The sequence below is a fragment of the Miscanthus floridulus genome, chromosome 13 (assembly GCF_019320115.1).
Source record: "Miscanthus floridulus cultivar M001 chromosome 13, ASM1932011v1, whole genome shotgun sequence".
Taxonomy (NCBI): domain Eukaryota; kingdom Viridiplantae; phylum Streptophyta; class Magnoliopsida; order Poales; family Poaceae; genus Miscanthus; species Miscanthus floridulus.
The window spans coordinates 16,071,972-16,090,434 of NC_089592.1; the positions used below are offsets into that span (position 1 = coordinate 16,071,972).

Consider the following 18,463-nt stretch of genomic DNA (forward strand, 5'->3'; position numbering starts at 1 on the left):
ATGCTTTTGATCGCTCTCTAGTAGAGTAATTTATTTGTTGAGATGCTAGTATACAATAAATAATAAAGCTGAACAAAGAATCACAAGCAGCGAATTAATTGTGTCTGTCTTGCACTTACCGGACGTGTCCGGTATGCCTACCAGACATGTCCGGTATTACATGAACCAGAACACTAATTGGATTCCAACTAATTTTTTGATTCATATATGTTCATATATCACTAATTCACAAAGAAGCTTGTGATTTATTAAATCTAAGTGGATTGTGAGCATCTCCTGAACTTAATTTTAAATATGGCAATTTTTATTGAGTTTATGGTCAAAATAGAAAATTGACTCCCAAATTCTTAAAAGAATAAAAGTGCTTGTTGAAAGTCATTCAAAATACTTGAAGCACTTATTTAGGGGGAGTTAAATTTCTATTTTGCACCATTGTGGACTAAAAAATTTATCTAGCACTCTTTGTAGTCCTTCGGATGAAAAATTGAATTTATATCAAGCATGATTACTTGGCAATCAAGGTCAACATAAAGATTGTCATGCCATGTATCTTCTTAGTGGTATTCTTGTGGGCTCAAGGCAAAGGTATGTTTTTACATACATGTATTGTAAGTGCATCTAAGGCCCTTTACATGTTAGAATGTGCATTTGTGTGACATAGGAGAGATGTTTTTCAAAACCCATAACTAGCATGTGTAGGTGGTGTGAATTTGAAAAACTATTTGAATCTTGGTCTTTGCGACCTAGCCCTGTCATGTGGTGATTATGGCTCTCCTTGATTGTTTGATCGGCTAATCACACATGACATGGTTTTTCTTAAGTCCACAATCTACTTTGTCTCACTTTATCTCTCTCAAGCAAGCAAATTATTGATTATGCCATATTTTGGAAAAGAGAAAATAAATTGATGGCATTCGATAAGAAAAGTGATAGTACTCGGTTTGGATCAAGATCATACACCTTTTTGGACTGAGCAACAACAGAGAAAGGGATTGGAAGAGACAAAACACATTTTGGAATAATTTGGGCCAGCCCGTGAATACCGGACGTGTCCGGTATGATACCGGACGTGTCCGGTATGAGCGGGTCTATAAAAACAGAGCGTACCCCTTCGGCCCAAACAGACTTGCCTCCTCCAAACCTACCAGCCGACGCCCTTCTTCCCACCTAGGGCGACCAAGGGTTTCACCAAGGAAAAGAGAGAGAGGGAGATTGCATTGGAGAAGGCTTGGATCAAGGATTGAAGGCCCGTGGATTTGGATTTCACATCGCTCTCTCTTCTCTCCTCTCAAGGTACCCTAATCATGGACCTCGTCCGATCTACATGGTCAATGCATGATTTTAAAATTCCTTCGGTGATTATGCTGCATTGGTGATGGAGAAGCAATGCCCAAAGTTTGGTATTAATCCGTGTTGGTTTGAATCAAGGAACCCTGGTTAGGGTTGCTGGTCGCCCATACCGGACGTGTCCGGTATGCTACCGGACGTGTCCAGTATGACCCAGCAGAGCAGGCTCTCTGCTTCCTTTGATTCAATGCTATCCTAGAATTGTTTAGTTAGGCACAGTTTCTTCTGTATCTATGTTTTGCAAACCTTGTGACAATGGTGTGTCGAGGTGATTGTAAAACCTTGGATAAAAGAATCTATGTCTAATTACAATTCGAGAATAAGCTATGGGCATGTATCTAAAATTCTTTGGAAATCTTTGGATACAGGACAGCTGCCATGAGTGGACGACAGGAGCCGAGGTCCAAGCACAGGCATGATCCAGCACTTGAGAAGTACAAGAAGGCGAGACAGGATATGCATCCTGGATTTCAGCCGACCAGCAGGAGGTCCACCAGGGCTGCCTCTAGTGCAGCAGCTCAGTATGCAGAGGGGTCCGGGAGCTCTTCTTCTGACACAGACACTGATGAGTTCAGAGTGGAGTCTAGAGATGAAAGAAAGAGGAAGAGCACTGACAGAGGATCAGATGGTGACAGCTCAGATGAGGAGCAGGAGATTGAGGAGGAGGAGTCAGTTCCTCCAGTTCAGCACCAGTCCTAGTCAGGGGATGCATTATGGTCTTCTTGAGACACGTCTGCCCAATGTGCCCTCCTATGTTCCCAGAGTTGACTACAGGGGAAAGGGTATGACCAGGAAGGCTAGAGATGAGCGAAGGGTTGATCCGAGGAGCTTACCTAAGGTTCAGTACGATCACCGCTTCTAGACAGCCTTTCACTTGGACTTCTATTCCAGTGTGATTCTTACCAGGAACCCAGTAATTGCCAGGTCTCAGTGGATTGACTGACAATATATTAGAGAGTTGCAGAAGGCCTCAGTTGATCATGCTATTGCCATCTGCCAGAGCACAGGAGTTTATGAGATCATGGAGTTCCAGCATGACTGGAACACAGAGGTAGTAGCTCAGTTCTATGCTACTCTGTTCGTTGAGGAGGATGAGAGGCGGATGCACTGGATGCTTGAGGGCCAGTGGTACAGTGTTGACTATGATGTATTTGCCGCCCAGCTTGGCTTCTCTGAGGATGATCTCCAGAGGGACAGGATCCACACCGAGCAGGTGTTACCCCCTGAGCAGCTCGCATATATGTATCCTCCTAGTGGTGAGAGAGGAGCTGTGGGGAAGGTTCTAGGTCTTCACCCTACCTACAGGTACCTAGACAGGATGTTCAGGAAGACTATTGACTACAAGGGTGGAGACAAGGGCACCATTGCTGATTACTCCAGGAACCTACTCCACAGGATGGCACCTGATGCTCGGCCCTTCAGCGTGTTTGATTTTATTTGGTCCGAGATCAGGAGTGTTGGAGAGAGGCCCCTCAAGGGCTGTGGTTTTGCTCCTTATATCATGCATATGATTGAGCAGGTGACAGGGCACACATTCGAGTATGATAAGATTCACAAGGCCTTGAAGATTATTGCAGATCTGCCTGAGATAGGGTTACCTCTAGCAGGACTAGGAGGAGCAGCCAGCAGCACCAAAGGCAGATGCACCTGGGAGTGGTGCACCAGCAGGAGCTTCACCTTCACCAGCGTGCTCCTTCACATTCTACTTCACGCCGTGGCAGTCCTCCTTCGCCTATCCGCAGGCTTTTCAGCTCCATATTTGGGATGTGCCGTGACATCCAGACTAGGCAGTAGAAGGAGAGGGAGGCTAGGAGGAAGGACACTCGGACTTTGAAGCAAATTGCTTCTAATCTTGAGCTTGATCCTCCTAGGTCTCCTCTATCAGATGAGGTAGCTAGTGAGCCTGAGACTGAGGAGCAAGCAGCAGGCTAGATATGATAGAGAGTATGTTGAGTTCATACAGCGACAGCAGCAGGCAGCAGGCACCTGAGCACCCTGACACTCTACCACTTCAGGCTCATGTGCCTACTCACTCTCAGCCACGTCCCAGCACTGCCGACGACTATGCTACAGATTGGTGGAGTGACTTGACAGGTGGTGGCGGCTACTACGGCTCTGGTGGCTATGACCCATCTGGTGCCGGTGGTTCTCGTCCGGCTGGTGTTACCCGCTCTGATGACGAAGATGTAGGGAGAGATGATGATGATGATGAGTGATGCCAGAGATTAGTGACAGCTTGTAGCCCCTTTGTCCTTAGTATGTCATTGTTGGACCTTTGTGGTGATAGATGACAAAGGGGGAGAGAGACTGATTAAAGCTTCAGGATAGTTTCATTTGCTTATCTTTGTACCTGAAGATATGTACTGCAGGCTGTATTTTGTTTTTGAGCTTCATTGATGTATCTTGGATTTGAGATAGATTGTATCATGTGAGAGATGAGACTTACTTATGCTTTATCTATGTATCTGTTGAGACATGATCTTTATCTATATATCAGTGGTTTCTGGACTTGAGAAAATTTGTAATGAGTGCTATGTGTGAATTACATGTGTCATATTTATTTTCATAAGGACTATGCATGCTAGAATGAAAATATTTGATGTGATGCCTTTATATTTATTCTTGTATGATATATCTTGTCATATGCATCACAGTTTCTCTTTGTCACACACACATGCACCCCACGGATACAATGATTTAGGGGGAGTCTCCTATTTGTTTTAGTATGTGCAATTGACATTTGAGGTCATTTTGTGGATTCTAATCATAAGCACATATTAAGGGGGAGCCTCTCATAAATCATTGAACCCAAAAGTTTAAATGTTTATATCATTTTGTAAGCTTTAATCAAGTTGTCATCAATCACCAAAAAGGGGGAGATTGAAAGTGCATCTAGCCCTTTAGTGGGTTTTGGATGATTGAATGACAACGTGATTAAAGGACTAACCCGTTTGCTAAGTGTGAACAGGTAATAGGTTATCTCACAGGCACTTAATCAAAGCCAAAATGATGTGTTGTTGTATAAACAATCTAGTTCAAGCACAAGACAACAATGCAAATGGAATTCATGTGAAGGCTTATTTCTTGTGGGATTTCCATGTACTATGTGAAAGCAAGCTCATGATTATTAGTTAATGAGACATAAGGGATTGCATATGGAATGGTCTCATATTTGAAGCTTGCTAAATTAAAATGAAAAAGACAACAATACATATGAATGGATGATTCAACACAAGATGTGACTTGATGGCTTGAGATGGTGAAGATAGCAAGGAAAGGCTTCGAGGTACTAAGCAAGGGTGAAGGGCAAGCGACGGCTTGGCGGCCGAAGAACCTAGCTAGGGTGAAGAAGAAAGTACTTGCATTTAGTTGAGGTACTAATCAAGCTAAGATGGTCATATTGATGTGAAGGATCAAATCTATAATGAAGTATTTGATGGAAGTGACTTGATACATTTGGGATTATTCAAACTTGATGAATGGAATCAAGTCACATGCTCAAGATGGCTATGCTCAAGTGAAAAGATCAACATCAACATGTTAGCACCCTTACTTGATGAAGATTGGAAGGGACGGCATCAATTCAAAAAGAACAACTCAAGTGGTACAAATTCATATTTCCGTTTATCTTGAGTTTAATAGGTATGCCGTACTATTAAGAGGGATGCATCATGTTGATAGATAATGTTTTCATAAGTGCTCAAGCCACCCATGTGAGTTTTGAGTATTTGAGCGACAAAAGATGCTAACTAATTTCTTGCTGGTCTGGTAATACCGACGTGTCCGGTATTCATACCGGACGTGTCCGGTATTTGTCCAGCAGCTGGTAAAACTGTTGTTCTCGGGTTGGTTCGTCGGGAGTTTCCGACGAGGTCAGGAGTTCCGACGGTCGGGAGTCCCGGCATGGGTCGGGAGTTCTCGACGTCTCGCACTTCAACTAACTTGGAGGGCTTCACTGTGCTGGTCATACCGGACGTGTCGATATTCATACGGACGTGTCCGGTATGGATGACCAGAGGCCAACGGCTAGTTTTCAAAAGTCGTGAGGGTCGGGAGTTCCGTACATGCGTCGGGAGTTCCGACACTCTCACTAACCTTAACTTAGTTACATGTTTTTCAAATATGCTGAGGGTCGGGAGTTTCGACGTGAGTCGTGAGTTCCGACGGTCGGGAGTCCCTGGCATTCATCGGGAGTTCCGAACCTCACAACTTCACTGTAACTTAGTTACCGTTGGCGCAGTGTGAGTCATACCGGACGTGTCCGGTATTGCAACGGCTATAAAACGGCTAGTTTTTCAAGGGGGCTATAAATACCCCCAAGCCTCCACCTTTGGAGGCTGCTGATTCTGCTGAGATAGACACACGTTTTTGAGCCTTGCCAACTCTCCTAAACCCTCTCTTAGTGAGTGTGTGATCCAAATTGCAAAATCAATTTGTGGGTTAAGAGAGAATTTGAAAAAGAGAGCAAGCCACCTCTTGAGCACTTGTGCATATTGTCAATCTCGTGATTCGCATTTGTTACTCTTGGACTCTTCGGTCCTAGACGGCTAGGCGTCGCCAGAGAGCAACCGAGAGATTGTGGTTGCTTCGGAAAGTTTGTAACGGTCGATTCCGCCTGCCTCGGAATCAAATTAGTGGAAGGAGGAAAAGGAGTTGGAAAAGACTCCGGCTAGAGTGACCTTCGTGGTACCCTCTAGGGCTGACCTTCGCTGGGTCGCCCGCAGCCCCCTCAACGGAGAGTAGGACTCGAACGAGTCCGAACTTTGGTAAAACAAATATCGTGTCTAAATTCGCATTTCATTTGATATTTGTGTTGCTCTAGCTATTCTGCAGGTTCTCTGTGTATTTTGTCATCTCCATTAGGTGCCTGCAGTTTGGTTTGAAGATAGAAATCGAAAGGAGCAAGTTCGGGGCCGATCTGCAGAAATCGTGTATACCGGACACGTCCGGTATTTCCTGCCTGCACTGAAAATATTTATTCTGTGTTCTAACTTGGTGTTGCAGGGTTGTAGCTTCTAGATATATTCTTTATACCTTATTTACTTTGTGGCTAACTTGTGAGGGGTGGTAGTACTCTTAATTTGGAGTTTCCATTTTGGAAACTCCCCTTTCTAATTGTTTCCGCTTTTAAAGGTGTTAATTTTCATAAACGCCTATTCACCCCCCTCTAGGCGGCATCCTAGGTCCTTTCAGAGAGTAGAGTTTAGTTGGACAAGGGTGTCTCTCAAAGGAGAGTGCATTAAGCACGGATTGGTATGGGAATTGACAAGCAAATTCGTATCATCCATGAAAGAAGGATAGCATGGACCTTAGACATCAATGAAGGATTTGTCGGAGTCACTTATCGCAGCAAGGAGAGTATTTGGGAGGGGCATCACTTTCAATAAGAATGTCCATTGATGAGATGTTACAATGGTAGTGACAATTTCTTTGATACTTGGGGGCATCCATAAGCTACTCATGTGGTTACAATCCACATGGAGCCTCAGTTCCCTTGCATCCTCAAAGGAGAGATGTTCGTACCATTGCAAGGCACACTATTTATAAAACATCTTATTGAAAAGAGCAATGCAACAAGTCTTAAAAAAGAATGCAAGGATGTAACCAAGACATACAATGATGTATGTTGGTCATCAAGGAAATTTGGAATAGCTATGCAAGTTAGGACAGCTCACTAGCGTTGGGTCCATGATGGATCATGACAACATATTCCTCGATGCATGTGCGCACCTAGTAGCACCACACATGGCTGCAGCACACACCACAGGGGACTCTTGGTTCCGTCACGACCCAGGTTAGCGATCATAATACCGTAATAGAGCACACCAACAAAAGTAATCCCAACTAGCATCAGATGAAAGGATGTATCAAACTATTATGGACACGGTGGAATGTCATTTGACCCTAGCTATATTTAGGGCCATTTTGGAATGCGAGATTTTTGTTGAAAAATGAAAACTATTTTCTATTAAATTCCTATGATAATTTACTACCCATAGTTGAAGAATACAAATGCCACGACAGTATAAAAGTGTAATAAACCACCTAAAGATTTGTTAATTAATTTCATATTAATTTGATACACGTGTGATCAGAAAAACACAAATAACACGTCATCCTAAAGCGCAAAGTATTGAAACTTACATGATGGCGTGCACTATACCGTACACAAAACACGACAATCTTCTTATAAAAGTTAAACCATGATGAATTGACGACACATCCCACAAACGGACCAAAAAAAAATGGCCACACATAGGCCTGGTTCGCTGGTCTGAAACTTGGCTGAAACTGACTGAAAATATTATTCCGACTGAATTGTTGTGAGAGAAAAACAATGTTCCAGCTGAAAAAAAAGCCGAACAAACCGAATATGGGATAAGCCGAATAGAGCCATACTCTCCTCGTTCCCCACAAGTAAACCAAAGCCTAAAAAAGCCCTAAAAGCCAAACAAACCCCCCAAAAAAAAAGTAAGTGCAAGAAGCCAAAATCACACGAATCCCATCCAAATCTACTACATCTACATCCCCTGATTTAAATGCTGCCAAAAATCTAATCGCATTCACACACTCCATTAAACTAAAAGCTCAGCACAAACCAAATCACCACGACACCAACCCACCTCGCCGTGGGCCCCGGCCGTCAGCCTCCAGCCGCATGCGTCTGCCTCGCACTCCCGCGGCCCCTATAGACAGAGCAGCCGCTCGCTCTACAGAGGGGGGCAACGCGAGCAGAGGAGGAGAGAGATGGGGGAGGAGAGGAAGGGAGGGGGAGGAGGGGAGGACGGCGCGGCGGCGGCGGCGGCGCGCGCGGCGGAGCAGGCGCGGGATCTGCAGGACGCGGCGGCGGCGCTGCTGACGCGGACGCGGGCGGAGGAGGCGCTGCGCCGCCTCGCCGCCGCGCTCCAGGGGGAGCTCCGGCGGCTGCACGAGGCCGCCGCGGCGCACGCCGACAGCGACAAGGTGCGCTCCTCCCGACGCACTCCCGCTCTCTGTGTGTCTGTGCGCGCGCGCGTGCCTCCCGAACCCCCTGTGTGTTTGTGAGTGCGCGCCCGGCGGCGGATGCGTGTCGGTGCGCGGAGACGCTTGAGGAGATCGCTCACCGCGCGGGTCCCCGGCTGCGCCTAGGGTTCCGCGCGCTACTGGCTTGGCTCTGCATGCTGCGTCGCTGGGCGGTGGGTGGCTCCGGGATCGCCGGGGAGATCTGCTTCTGTGGAACTGCGATTCGGCCTGCTGTAAAAAAGTGCTAGCTTTGGTAGCGTCAATGCGCTGTGTAGTTTGGGTGTCTGAGGGGGAACTCTTGGTGTTCCTTGAGTTCCTGAATCGCTGCGCCATTTTCCGTGATTGATCCTCACAATGTGCGTGATTGCTCGTGTTGATGTGGGTGTGGTTTTGGCCAGGTTGAGGAGGACTTGGATCGAGCAACGTGCCTCATTGCTGATGGCGATGTTGCGGCGCTGCTCCCGAGCAAGATGCAAGGTTATTTGAGTTGTTTTAAGCTTCGTTCATCTTGTTCTTGGGTTTTGTCATCTTTCTTTTTCCGAGAGTGAAGCCTGTGTTTTATTTGTAATAATGTCCTGTACTTCTGTTGGGTTTGCAGGCGCTTTTCTGAAGATGTTCTTGGGACCAGTAAATCTGCGGGCAACAAGGAAGGAGGTGCAGCTCAAGGTGAAGGAGGAGTACAATAGCTACAGGGTATGTGTCAAACTGTACTACTATTCATGGTATTCTTGGTGTCAAGTTGTGTTTTCCAAATGAGGAGTTTGGGTGAATCATATAATCGCGCTGGAGGCACTAGTTGATTTAGAGTTTTGAAATTTGGCTTGTTCTTTGATCCAAGTATCTTGGGAACAATGTTATTTTAAGTTCGCTCAAAGCTTCCACTAAGTGAAAACTTGCACTGTCACAATGTGTAATTTATCTTTAGCACAAAAGGTTGTTAGACTTCAGGTTACAGGTCTGTGCTGCTCAACCGATCAAATGTTTATAATAATTCTGTTTGTATCTAATGCTATTCAGTGAACATAGTGGTCTAACTTGTGGGAGTTTTTATCCACATATAAAATTTTTAAGTAAATAAATTTAAATTAATGTAACTCTGATTTTCCTCTGAAACTATAACCTTGTAGGTTCGAGTTATGTAAGTTTACAGAAATAGCTAACACAACATCCCTCTTGATTCCCTCACTTTTTCCTACTGAAATATAGTACAACCCTCCCCCCTCCCCCCTCCCCCCCCCCCCCCCCCCACACACACCCCAGCCCCCACCCCCTCTATAGTAGCCCATCAACATTAATTGGATCGTTCTATGTTATGTTTGATCATCGTTAAGTATACAAACAAGAAACTAGATGCATCCTTTCTCTCTGCTTTTGCAAAAGGAATCTTAGTTTAGCTATCAATGTTAGATCCTTGAATAATAGATCCAGACTAGCTAGAAAGTTTATTTTGTTTATAATCCACCTTTTCCCCCTGTTTCCAGGACAGAACTGCCTTGCTGTTTCTTGGTTTTCCAGTGATTCTGTTGTTTCTTCGACAATGGTTATGGAATGGATGCTTTCCAGCATTGCCAGTTCAGCTATACCAGGTACACTCTAATGCTTGCTTGTGTCAATGCAGTAATAGTTGAATTAATCCTATGTTTCATGCCACGCCAAATGACACTGATATCTCAATTTGCCTTGTACAGGCTTGGTTGTTATTCCTGTATACTAGTTTAGCTTTGCGTGAGAACATACTGCGAGTTAATGGAAGTGATATTCGTCCTTGGTAAGGATCACTGATGCTCTGGCATATAATCATATCTGCAGAAACTAAGAGTGTTGTGGCCTGTAAAAGCTTTTTTAAACTAACGCATGTGGGATAACTTCTGTTTTCCAAGACCTATTTATCCACTATTCCATTTGCCTTCTTTTTTTCCGGTTCCATATTGTGACTGTCTCTTCTTGTTGTTTTCTCCCTTAAGGTGGATACTTCATCACTACTGTGCCATGCTGATGTCTCTTATAAGTCTCACATGGGAGATAAAGGGGCAACCTAATTGTGCACGCAAGCAGGTATGCATTTTAGATCTTTCCATTATGCAATGTATACAAATGCCTGTGCTTAACCTGTTTCTTCTTTTGACAGAGAGGCGTTGAACTTTTTCTGTGCTGGGCCATAATGCAAGGATTTGTTATGATGTTGCAGAATAGATATCAGCGTCAAAGATTATATACTAGGATTGCTTTGGGGAAGGTAATATTCTGACAAAATGGAGGATCTCAGTATCTCACCCTTGTCTTGAGAGAATTTACTTCATTCCATCACAAATATAAAATCATCTAGGTTTGTCCGGACTCAAATTTTGTTTAGCTTTGATCATCACTATCTTAAATTTTTATATAGATTTAAAACACAAGGTTCAAAATTTATGAAAGTATTTCTTATATCGAGTCTAACAATGTCAATCTTGCTTTACCAATCTTTATATAATTTAGATGTTGATGGTCAAAGTTGAAGAAGTTTGACTTAGGAGTTAGGACAAACCTAAATGGACTTATACTTGTGATCGGAGGAAGCACACAATTGGCATGGCCTACCCATCTTTCTATACATTGCAGGGCATTTAGTCGTGCAGTTACTTCAGTAAAAGTAATATTTTGTAACTGGAATTTTGCTTTGCCATCAGGCTAAAAGAATGGATGTTGTTTGGGGAGAGACTGCTGGCGTTGAAGGTCAATTGTTGCTGTTGTGCCCTCTCCTTTTTCTCTTGCAGGTATTCTTTCTTCTGATAGCTGCATGCTGCCGAACATGACAACCTGCAGTTACTGCATAACCTCATCTAGGGTTATACATTGCAAACTTAGTTTTCCTATTCAATGTCATGAAGTTATCTTTGCATATTCTTTAATAAATAAACGATGCTTTTGTGAGAATTTCTTGATGATAGTGCCAAGTCTTCTATATCGAATATCATTACTATTGATTGGTTCATGATTGCATCATGCAACATGATGTTACAATCTTCTCATAAACATATGCCCCCTGGAGGAAATATCTGATTGTTCTTTTTCCTTTTTGTTTAGGGATTTGAGGGTTATGTCGGGTTTTTACTTCTTCGCACAGCTCATACTGGCGTCGTCCCTGAGTGGCAGGTCAGAGACTTTAGCTGTTAATGAACTAGGATCCCATTGTATTTTTAGTTGTTAATGCAACCAGGATTCTGTAGTATTTTATCCGTGTTATAAGCTTTGTGTTGTGTCACAGGTTGTGGTCTGCGGGATCCTGCTGATTGCAATGGCAATTGGTAACTTTGCAAACACAGTAGACACCTTGATGGCTAAGTCCCGGTTCAAAGCGAAGATGAAGAAATCAAAGGGCAAACGGGATCTCGATACATGCCCCTCACCAACAGGTTCATCGCCGGCAGATTCAACAACCAAAGCATGAAAAGTTCAGGAGGAAAAGTTGCTTATCCTATGAACATTGCCCGTGTTTAACCAGGGTTCATACCATTGTAAAGCATTAGTGTTTTTTTGGCCATCAGCTCCTAATCCTGGGCGTCTCTGTCAAAGCTCATACTCATGTAGGCAACTAGGTTGCTGATGGTCCTAGGCTGAAGGTGAGCGAGAATAAACTTCTGGTGTTTGTTTATACTTCTATCCTGAACATGGAGTGGGTTAGATGAACTTAGGACTGTAAGGCTTAGTAAAATTTTCCCAGTATAGTTGTGAGACAGACATTTGTCACAATGAAACATGTGAATTGTATACAAGTTGTGGCATTATATTGCTTATTCTCCACTTGTATGTTGGTGCGCGCTTCCATTGCACTCTTGACAGTTGTGTGAAAAAACTCCACGCGTTTGTGGTCTATCAGAACAAGAAGTACATGATGAAATGTAGAGTGCATGAACAGCCCTGACGCCTTCAGTTTCCCATGAGTGGCATCAGTTATGCCAGTGCTATTGCTTAGGCCCTCTTTGGCGCAGCTCCCGGGGGCTCCGGCTCCTCGTCTCGTGGTACTGTAGCTGCAATGTAGCAGGAACCGTTTCGGAAACCAACCGAGGCCAAAAATGAACTGGGGAGAGCTGGAGCCGGTGAAGCCACGATTTGGAGCTCCTCCGGCTCCGTGCTACAGTACCCCCCCTCCCGGAGCCGGAGCCGGTGAAGCCCTGCCAAAGAGGGCCTTAATCTCCCCTGAATGCACCCATACACTAGCTATTATAGCTAGCGAAACATGTACTACGCATGAATACTGGAAGCAAGTAATCAAGTAACACTCCATGTAGATTGTCAAACCAAGCCATCAATATATAATTTGCTGGCAGCATTAGCATGCTGCTGCATGGATCACAGACAAGCATACTTTGTGTCCAATACATTCAATGAAACTGAAAAGCAACACTTGAACACCATGGGGTCGGGTTCTGTGGAGGCATCAAACCCAGCCTCTTATTTCAATTTTCAAGCTCACACGCACACAGATAACCAGGCAAACCAAACCAAAGCAAAATGATACATCAATCAGTTAGTCTCTCAAGACTCAATAGAGACATGTACACACAAATTCACACCTCCTGTAGTATCAAGCACACACATCAACACCGATGTAACAAACTTCGTTGATGCAAGTAGGCAGGTAGCATCAGAAACCAAGTTATTTATTCATTCTTGAGAAAACACACCGAAGACTTGCCAAGCAACACAAACCAACATGGTTGACCACAGCAGCAGCAGCAGCAGCAGCAGTACTGCTATATATGAAGAAGCACCCAATGACAGAAGAAAGCACTGTCTGTCATCATCCCTGTCGATCCAACACCAGATTAATCTACAGAGAGTGATCCAACATCAGTACGCGGAACAAGAAATGAAATTAACTTGAAATAAATTACTACAAATAATTAAGGGGAGGAAGATGCTTGATCATGCGTGGACGTACCAGGAGAAGAAGGAAGCTAGCAGCAAGTAGGTGATCACGTCGGCTAGCTCAGCGGAGAACCGTGCTCCTCAGGTGACGCCTCTTGTAGTACTTGGAATGGCTCGGCTGGAAGAGGGAGGGGTGGTGGCCAGACTCCATCCCATCCCACTCCAGCTTATCCCACCAATCCTTCTCGCAGTCCACGGCCACAGGGCGGCCATCTTCACGGCGGCGACTGTCAGTGGCCGGGAGACGCCTCAGGCCCCAGCAGCCTCTGATATAGATGGTCTCGAGCTTGGGAGCAAACATCTTTGCCTCACAGATCTGTTGCAAACTGATGAGATCATACAGGTATAGGCTCTTGAGGTTTGGGAATCCCAGCATGCCTTTTTCATGTCTGGCCGCTATTTCCTCTAGGAACTCTTGCTCCACGAGGAAGACCTGCTTGAGATCACCGCAGCAGTGTATGTGGAGAGTCTCCAGCACCTTGGATAAGGTATTGTTCGAAGCCATCGGGAGGACATATCTGAGCCTCGGGCAGAAGTGCAGATGAATAGCCCGCAGTTGTGTAAACGATAATTCATATGGATCCACCAACCTTGGATTTCTTGGTCTGCTCCAAATAGAACGGGCCATCAAGAGATTAGCCGACCAAAAGATTTCCATATGAGAGAAACATCTCCAATAATAGTTAGTCGCGAAGACAACGTCCAACTTGGGGCATCTCTCCACGCAGCACCACTTGAGCCCATTCATTATATATGCCCCAAAAGTGTGTTCAGGGGCAACACTGGTGATGGAAGAACTGTCGTGCACGTGCAAGGACTGGACTCTATTCATCACACTACTTATTGCATCCCTTGCCCGCGTGCTGGACTTGTCGGTGACGTCACTAATTCCCTCGCCAATGTCCATGTGCAAGTCTAGTGGCAGAGATTAAGAACAGCTACCTATGCACGTTACCCCAAAACTTGTGCTCCCAAGTCCCAAATCAACTTCTGAAGCTATGCAATTGCAAAACAAAAAAAGAAAAGAAAGAAGCACTGTACCAGCTAGACCAGGTATGAAGCAGCTAACAAACTTGCATTTGCCTGAATGCGCCCATACACTAGCTATTATAGCTAGCGAAACATGTAGTATGCATGAATACTGGAAACAAATAATCAGTTAACACTCCATGTAGATCAAACCAAGCCATTTAATAATTTGCTGGCAGCATTAGCATGCTGCTGCATGGATCACAGACAAGCATACACTACTGGAAACAGAGACTTTGCCGAGTGTAAATTTCTTTGCCGAGTGTCAAAAATCGGACACTCGGCAAAGATCTTCTTTGCCGAGTGCTGCACTCGGCAAAGAATTGCACTCGGCAAAGAAATCTTTGCCGAGTGCCGGGCACTCGGCAAAGGACTTCTTTGCCGAGTGCCAGACTCTCGGCAAAATCTCTACACTCGGCATAGGCTGCCCATGAAACGGCGCCCTGCCACGGCCTTCTTTGCCGAGCGCCTGCGGTTAGGCACTCGGCAAAGATTTGTTTTTTTTGTTTTTAAATTCTTTGCCGAGTGCCTCAGATCTGGCACTCGGCAAAGATTTTTTTTTAAATTCTTTGCCGAGCGTCTCAGATCTGGCGCTCGGCAAAGAAATTTTTTTTATTTTTAAAATACTTTGCCGAGTGCTCTCTGGACGACACTCGGCAAAGATTTAATTTTTTTTTTATTATTTCTTTGCCGAGTGCTCCTGTGTATGCACTCGGCAAAGAGGAAATTTTAAAAAAAAATTAAAACATTCTTTGCCGAGTGCCTGATGGCTGGCACTCGGCAAAGACAACCTTTGCCGAGTGCCATGCCCCGGCACTCGGCAAAGTTTTTTTGTTTTTTTTGTTTTTGGCCTCCAATTTTTTTGTGCAGCCTTTTTAAAGCACCAGGAACTCCTAGTTACAATTTGGGGATTTTTTTGTGGCTTTTTGTTATATTTAGTTACTTTATTTCGTTTACTTGAATTTTTCCGGAAATTAGAAATTTGAACTGCACGTGGTATGAATAATGGAGTTTAATGATTCGAAAATTGATAGTCATGTTAGTGAGTGTTATGAGAGGCCGTATCCAGGAACGGACCCGAAATTTCGGACATCTCGTTCACGAAACATGTCCGCGAAATTGCGTGTGAAGTGTTTATAAATTCTATAAAAAGCAAACGAAGTCCTAAAATCATGAAACGTGTTGAGATGTCGTGATATCACATGTGGAGGCTATGATAAAAATTTCAGAAGATTTCGTGCACGTTGTCACGTACGATGCTTACAAACCAGGACATCTCCCTGCGCCCGCGCCGTCCGCAGCCCTGCGCCCCGCGCGCCGCCCGGCCGCCGCGCCGCCCGCGCCGCGCCGCCCGCGCGTCCCGCCCGGCCGCCGCGCCGACCGCGCGCCTGCGCCCGGCCCGCTCGCCTGCCCGCGCGCCGCGTTCCCCCGCGCGCTCTCCCTACGCGCCGCACGGCCCTTGTCCCCTGCGGACGCCCTTCCCCCGGCTAGCGCCGCCCGCGGCTTCGCGCCCTTCGCTCCCCGCGCATGCCCCCCTCCGGCCCTTCCCCCAGCCGCCGCCCCCCCGCTCGCCCCGCCCCCCCGCTTGCCCCCGGCCCCCCCTTCCCCCGGCCTCCTCCGCCCGACCCCCGGCCGCCCTCGCGCCCCGGCCGCGCCTTTTTTCCGGCCTTGCCCTGCCCCCGGCGCGCCCGTGGACCACCCCCCACTCATCCGTGCTCGACCCCGTCCCCGACTCCGCCGATCCCGACACAGCCCGCCCCTACCCCGTCGCCCGTCAAGTATGCCTTCTCACTTATTATTGTTGAGGTAGTGGTAGTTGTAGTATTATTAGTTGTACTAGTGGTAGTATTAGTACAACTAGTGGTAGTATTAGTAGTAGAATTAGTGGTAGTAGTAGTAGTAGAAGTAGTGGTAGTAGTAGTAGTACAACTAATGATATTAGTTGTAGCAATAGTGGTAGTAGTAGAAGAACCAATGGTAGTAGTAGTAGCAATAGTGAAAGTAGTAGTACAAGTAGTGGTACTACTTGGATATATTCTTCTGCATGGATGGATATCCAAACTACATGGCTTCTGTTGAGCCATATGTGCTTGTCGGCCATCGTGCCGTTGTTTTTTGCAGGTTTTGGAAACCTCACCGTGCAGGGGAGGTTCTGCCGAATTTTTTGTAAATAACAGTATTTTGTTCCATTTTTGTAGAGAAGAGCCCGTCAGAGTTGAGTCGGAGTTCTCGCCACCATGTCGGTCTGCCTGCACCGCATCGTCTCGCCACTACACCGACCCGCCACGGCCCCGCTAGCCTGACTCCGTCGCCACCCTAGGTATAACCCCTCTTTTCATATCATTGTCGTAGATCGCGTAACCCAGTTAGGCGTCTCCCGTTCGAAAGAGATACGGTTGGAGGTATGCAGATCTTTGCATATCTATGACCGTATCTATTTCGGATTGTCCACGCTTTTTGGACAACCCGCGGATGCGTAGATGGGTTAGTTTCCATGTTCTGCTCTAGTCCGAGACAGAGTTTCGGCATCACCTCCCTGTTGTTCTCCGGATACACACTCTTCTTTGGCAGGACGTGTATCTGGAGAACAGCGGGGAGGTGCTGCCGAAATTCTGTCTCGGATAGGAGTAGATCATGGAAACTAACCTCATCTACACATCTGCGGGTGGGATTAGGACCTATCCTCACCTATTATACAGTAGGAACACCATGTACATGCAATTAATGGTTACATTACTCGCCGATACATATGTTAGAGGATGGATGACCGTCAGTGGATGTACACGGGCTGGAGAAGTCAGAGTGATTACACCACGGAATGGATGAACAAGACCGATGCTTTCTTGAACAGTGCATTTGGCAACGCTGCTAAAGGACATTGCCTAGTTTTGTGTCCCTGCAGCAAATGTGGAAACAGGAGAAGGGTAAACGGTACAATCCTGACAAGATGGTACATCCATCCGATGGTGAAGCTTGGATCCGCTTTAATGACAAACATCGTGACAAAGCAGATGAGGCTCGTAATGTACGTGTCGCGTTGGCAACAGATGGGTTCAATCCTTATGGAATGATGGCTGCCCCATACACATGTTGGCCCGTCTTTGTTATCCCCCTTAATCTCCCCCCCCCGGTGTCTCCTTTCAACGACATAACGTATTCTTGTCGTTGATAATTCCTGGACACCTAGGGAGTAATATGGGTGTGTTCATGGAGCCCGTATTTGATGAATTGGTCCATGCTTGGGACGAAGGGGTATGGACATACGATCGAGCTACAAAGACAACCTTCAAAATGCACGTTTGGTACCACTACTCCCTGCATGACTTCCTGGCGTATGGGATATTCTGCGCCTGGTGTGTTCACGGGAAGTTCCCATGCCCAATATGCAAGGAAGGTGTGAGGTTTATTTGGTTGCAGAAGGGTGGCAAGTATTCGTCGTTTGATAGACATCATCAATTCCTACCTCTTGACCATCCATTCAGACAAGATATCAAGAACTTTACAAAAGGCGTCAAAGTGACAAACCCTGCACCGCGGATGATGAATGGTGCCGAGGTTCATGCTCAGATAGGTGCTCTCGTGCCCAATGAAGAAGGTGGTTTTGTGGGATATGGTGAGCAGCATATGTGGACTCATATCTCGGGCATGACGAGGCTCCCCTATTTCGATGACCTTCTTCTACCACATAACATTGATGTAATGCACACTGAAAAGAATGTCGCCGAGGCACTTTGGGCAACACTCATGGACACTGAAAAGTCTAAGGACAACCCAAAGGCTAGAGTAGACCTGGCAACGTTGTGCGATAGACCAAATCAAGAGATGCAACCTCCTAGTCGTGGCAAGACCTGGAGAAGGCCTAAGGCTGATTTCGTCTTGAAAAAGGACCAAAGGAGGGAAGTACTTGAATGGATCAAGAAGCTAATGTTCCCTGATGGGTATGCAGCGAATCTAAAGAGGGGAGTTAACTTAGGCACTCTGCGAGTCAACGGGATGAAGAGTCATGACTACCACATATGGATTGAGCGGCTTCTTCCGGCGATGGTTCGAGGCTATGTCCCGGAGCATGTCTGGCAAGTGCTGGCAGAGTTGAGCTACTTATTCCGCCAGCTTTGTGCCAAGGAGCTCTCTCGGACCGTCATTGATGACTTGGAAAAAGCGGCACCCGTGTTGC

At 45.9% G+C, this 18,463-nt stretch overlaps 3 protein-coding genes across 3 annotated transcripts; 2 read left to right on the forward strand and 1 right to left on the reverse strand.

Annotated features, from left to right (window-relative positions):
- The first annotated feature begins 8,079 nt into the window (after positions 1–8,079).
- Positions 8,080–12,126, forward strand: LOC136500923 (uncharacterized). Its single transcript, XM_066496403.1, has 10 exons — positions 8,080–8,310; positions 8,748–8,826; positions 8,948–9,042; positions 9,831–9,935; positions 10,038–10,117; positions 10,314–10,404; positions 10,478–10,585; positions 11,019–11,105; positions 11,416–11,484; positions 11,597–12,126. Exons 1-10 carry the CDS (start codon positions 8,095–8,097, stop codon positions 11,777–11,779), a joined length of 1,113 nt encoding a protein of 370 aa, XP_066352500.1. The 5' UTR covers positions 8,080–8,094; the 3' UTR covers positions 11,780–12,126.
- An 850-nt stretch (positions 12,127–12,976) lies between these two features.
- On the reverse strand, positions 12,977–13,805 carry LOC136501795 (putative disease resistance protein At1g63350). Its single transcript, XM_066497327.1, has 2 exons — positions 13,274–13,805; positions 12,977–13,162 (listed from the first exon to the last, which is right to left on the reverse strand). The coding sequence occupies exon 1, from the start codon at positions 13,763–13,765 to the stop codon at positions 13,322–13,324; it is 444 nt and encodes a 147-aa protein (XP_066353424.1). The 5' UTR covers positions 13,766–13,805; the 3' UTR covers positions 12,977–13,162; positions 13,274–13,321.
- A 1,740-nt stretch (positions 13,806–15,545) lies between these two features.
- LOC136499515 (vegetative cell wall protein gp1-like) lies at positions 15,546–16,094 on the forward strand. Its single transcript, XM_066495140.1, has one exon. The coding sequence runs from the start codon at positions 15,546–15,548 to the stop codon at positions 16,092–16,094; it is 549 nt and encodes a 182-aa protein (XP_066351237.1).
- Positions 16,095–18,463: the final 2,369 nt, after the last annotated feature.

What these genes read in the sequence shown, in the direction of transcription:
- LOC136500923 (XM_066496403.1), top strand. Translation starts at nt 8,095, where the DNA reads ATGGGGGAGGAGAGGAAGGGAGGGGGAGGAGGGGAGGACGGCGCGGCG. An exon ending in GGAAGTGATATTCGTCCTTG is followed by an intron (nt 10,118 to 10,313) that starts GTAAGGATCACT and finishes TTCTCCCTTAAG; the next exon opens with GTGGATACTTCATCACTACT. An exon ending in GCGTCGTCCCTGAGTGGCAG is followed by an intron (nt 11,485 to 11,596) that starts GTCAGAGACTTT and finishes GTTGTGTCACAG; the next exon opens with GTTGTGGTCTGCGGGATCCT.
- LOC136501795 (XM_066497327.1), bottom strand. Translation starts at nt 13,765, where the DNA reads ATGGCTTCGAACAATACCTTATCCAAGGTGCTGGAGACTCTCCACATA.
- LOC136499515 (XM_066495140.1), top strand. Translation starts at nt 15,546, where the DNA reads ATGCTTACAAACCAGGACATCTCCCTGCGCCCGCGCCGTCCGCAGCCC.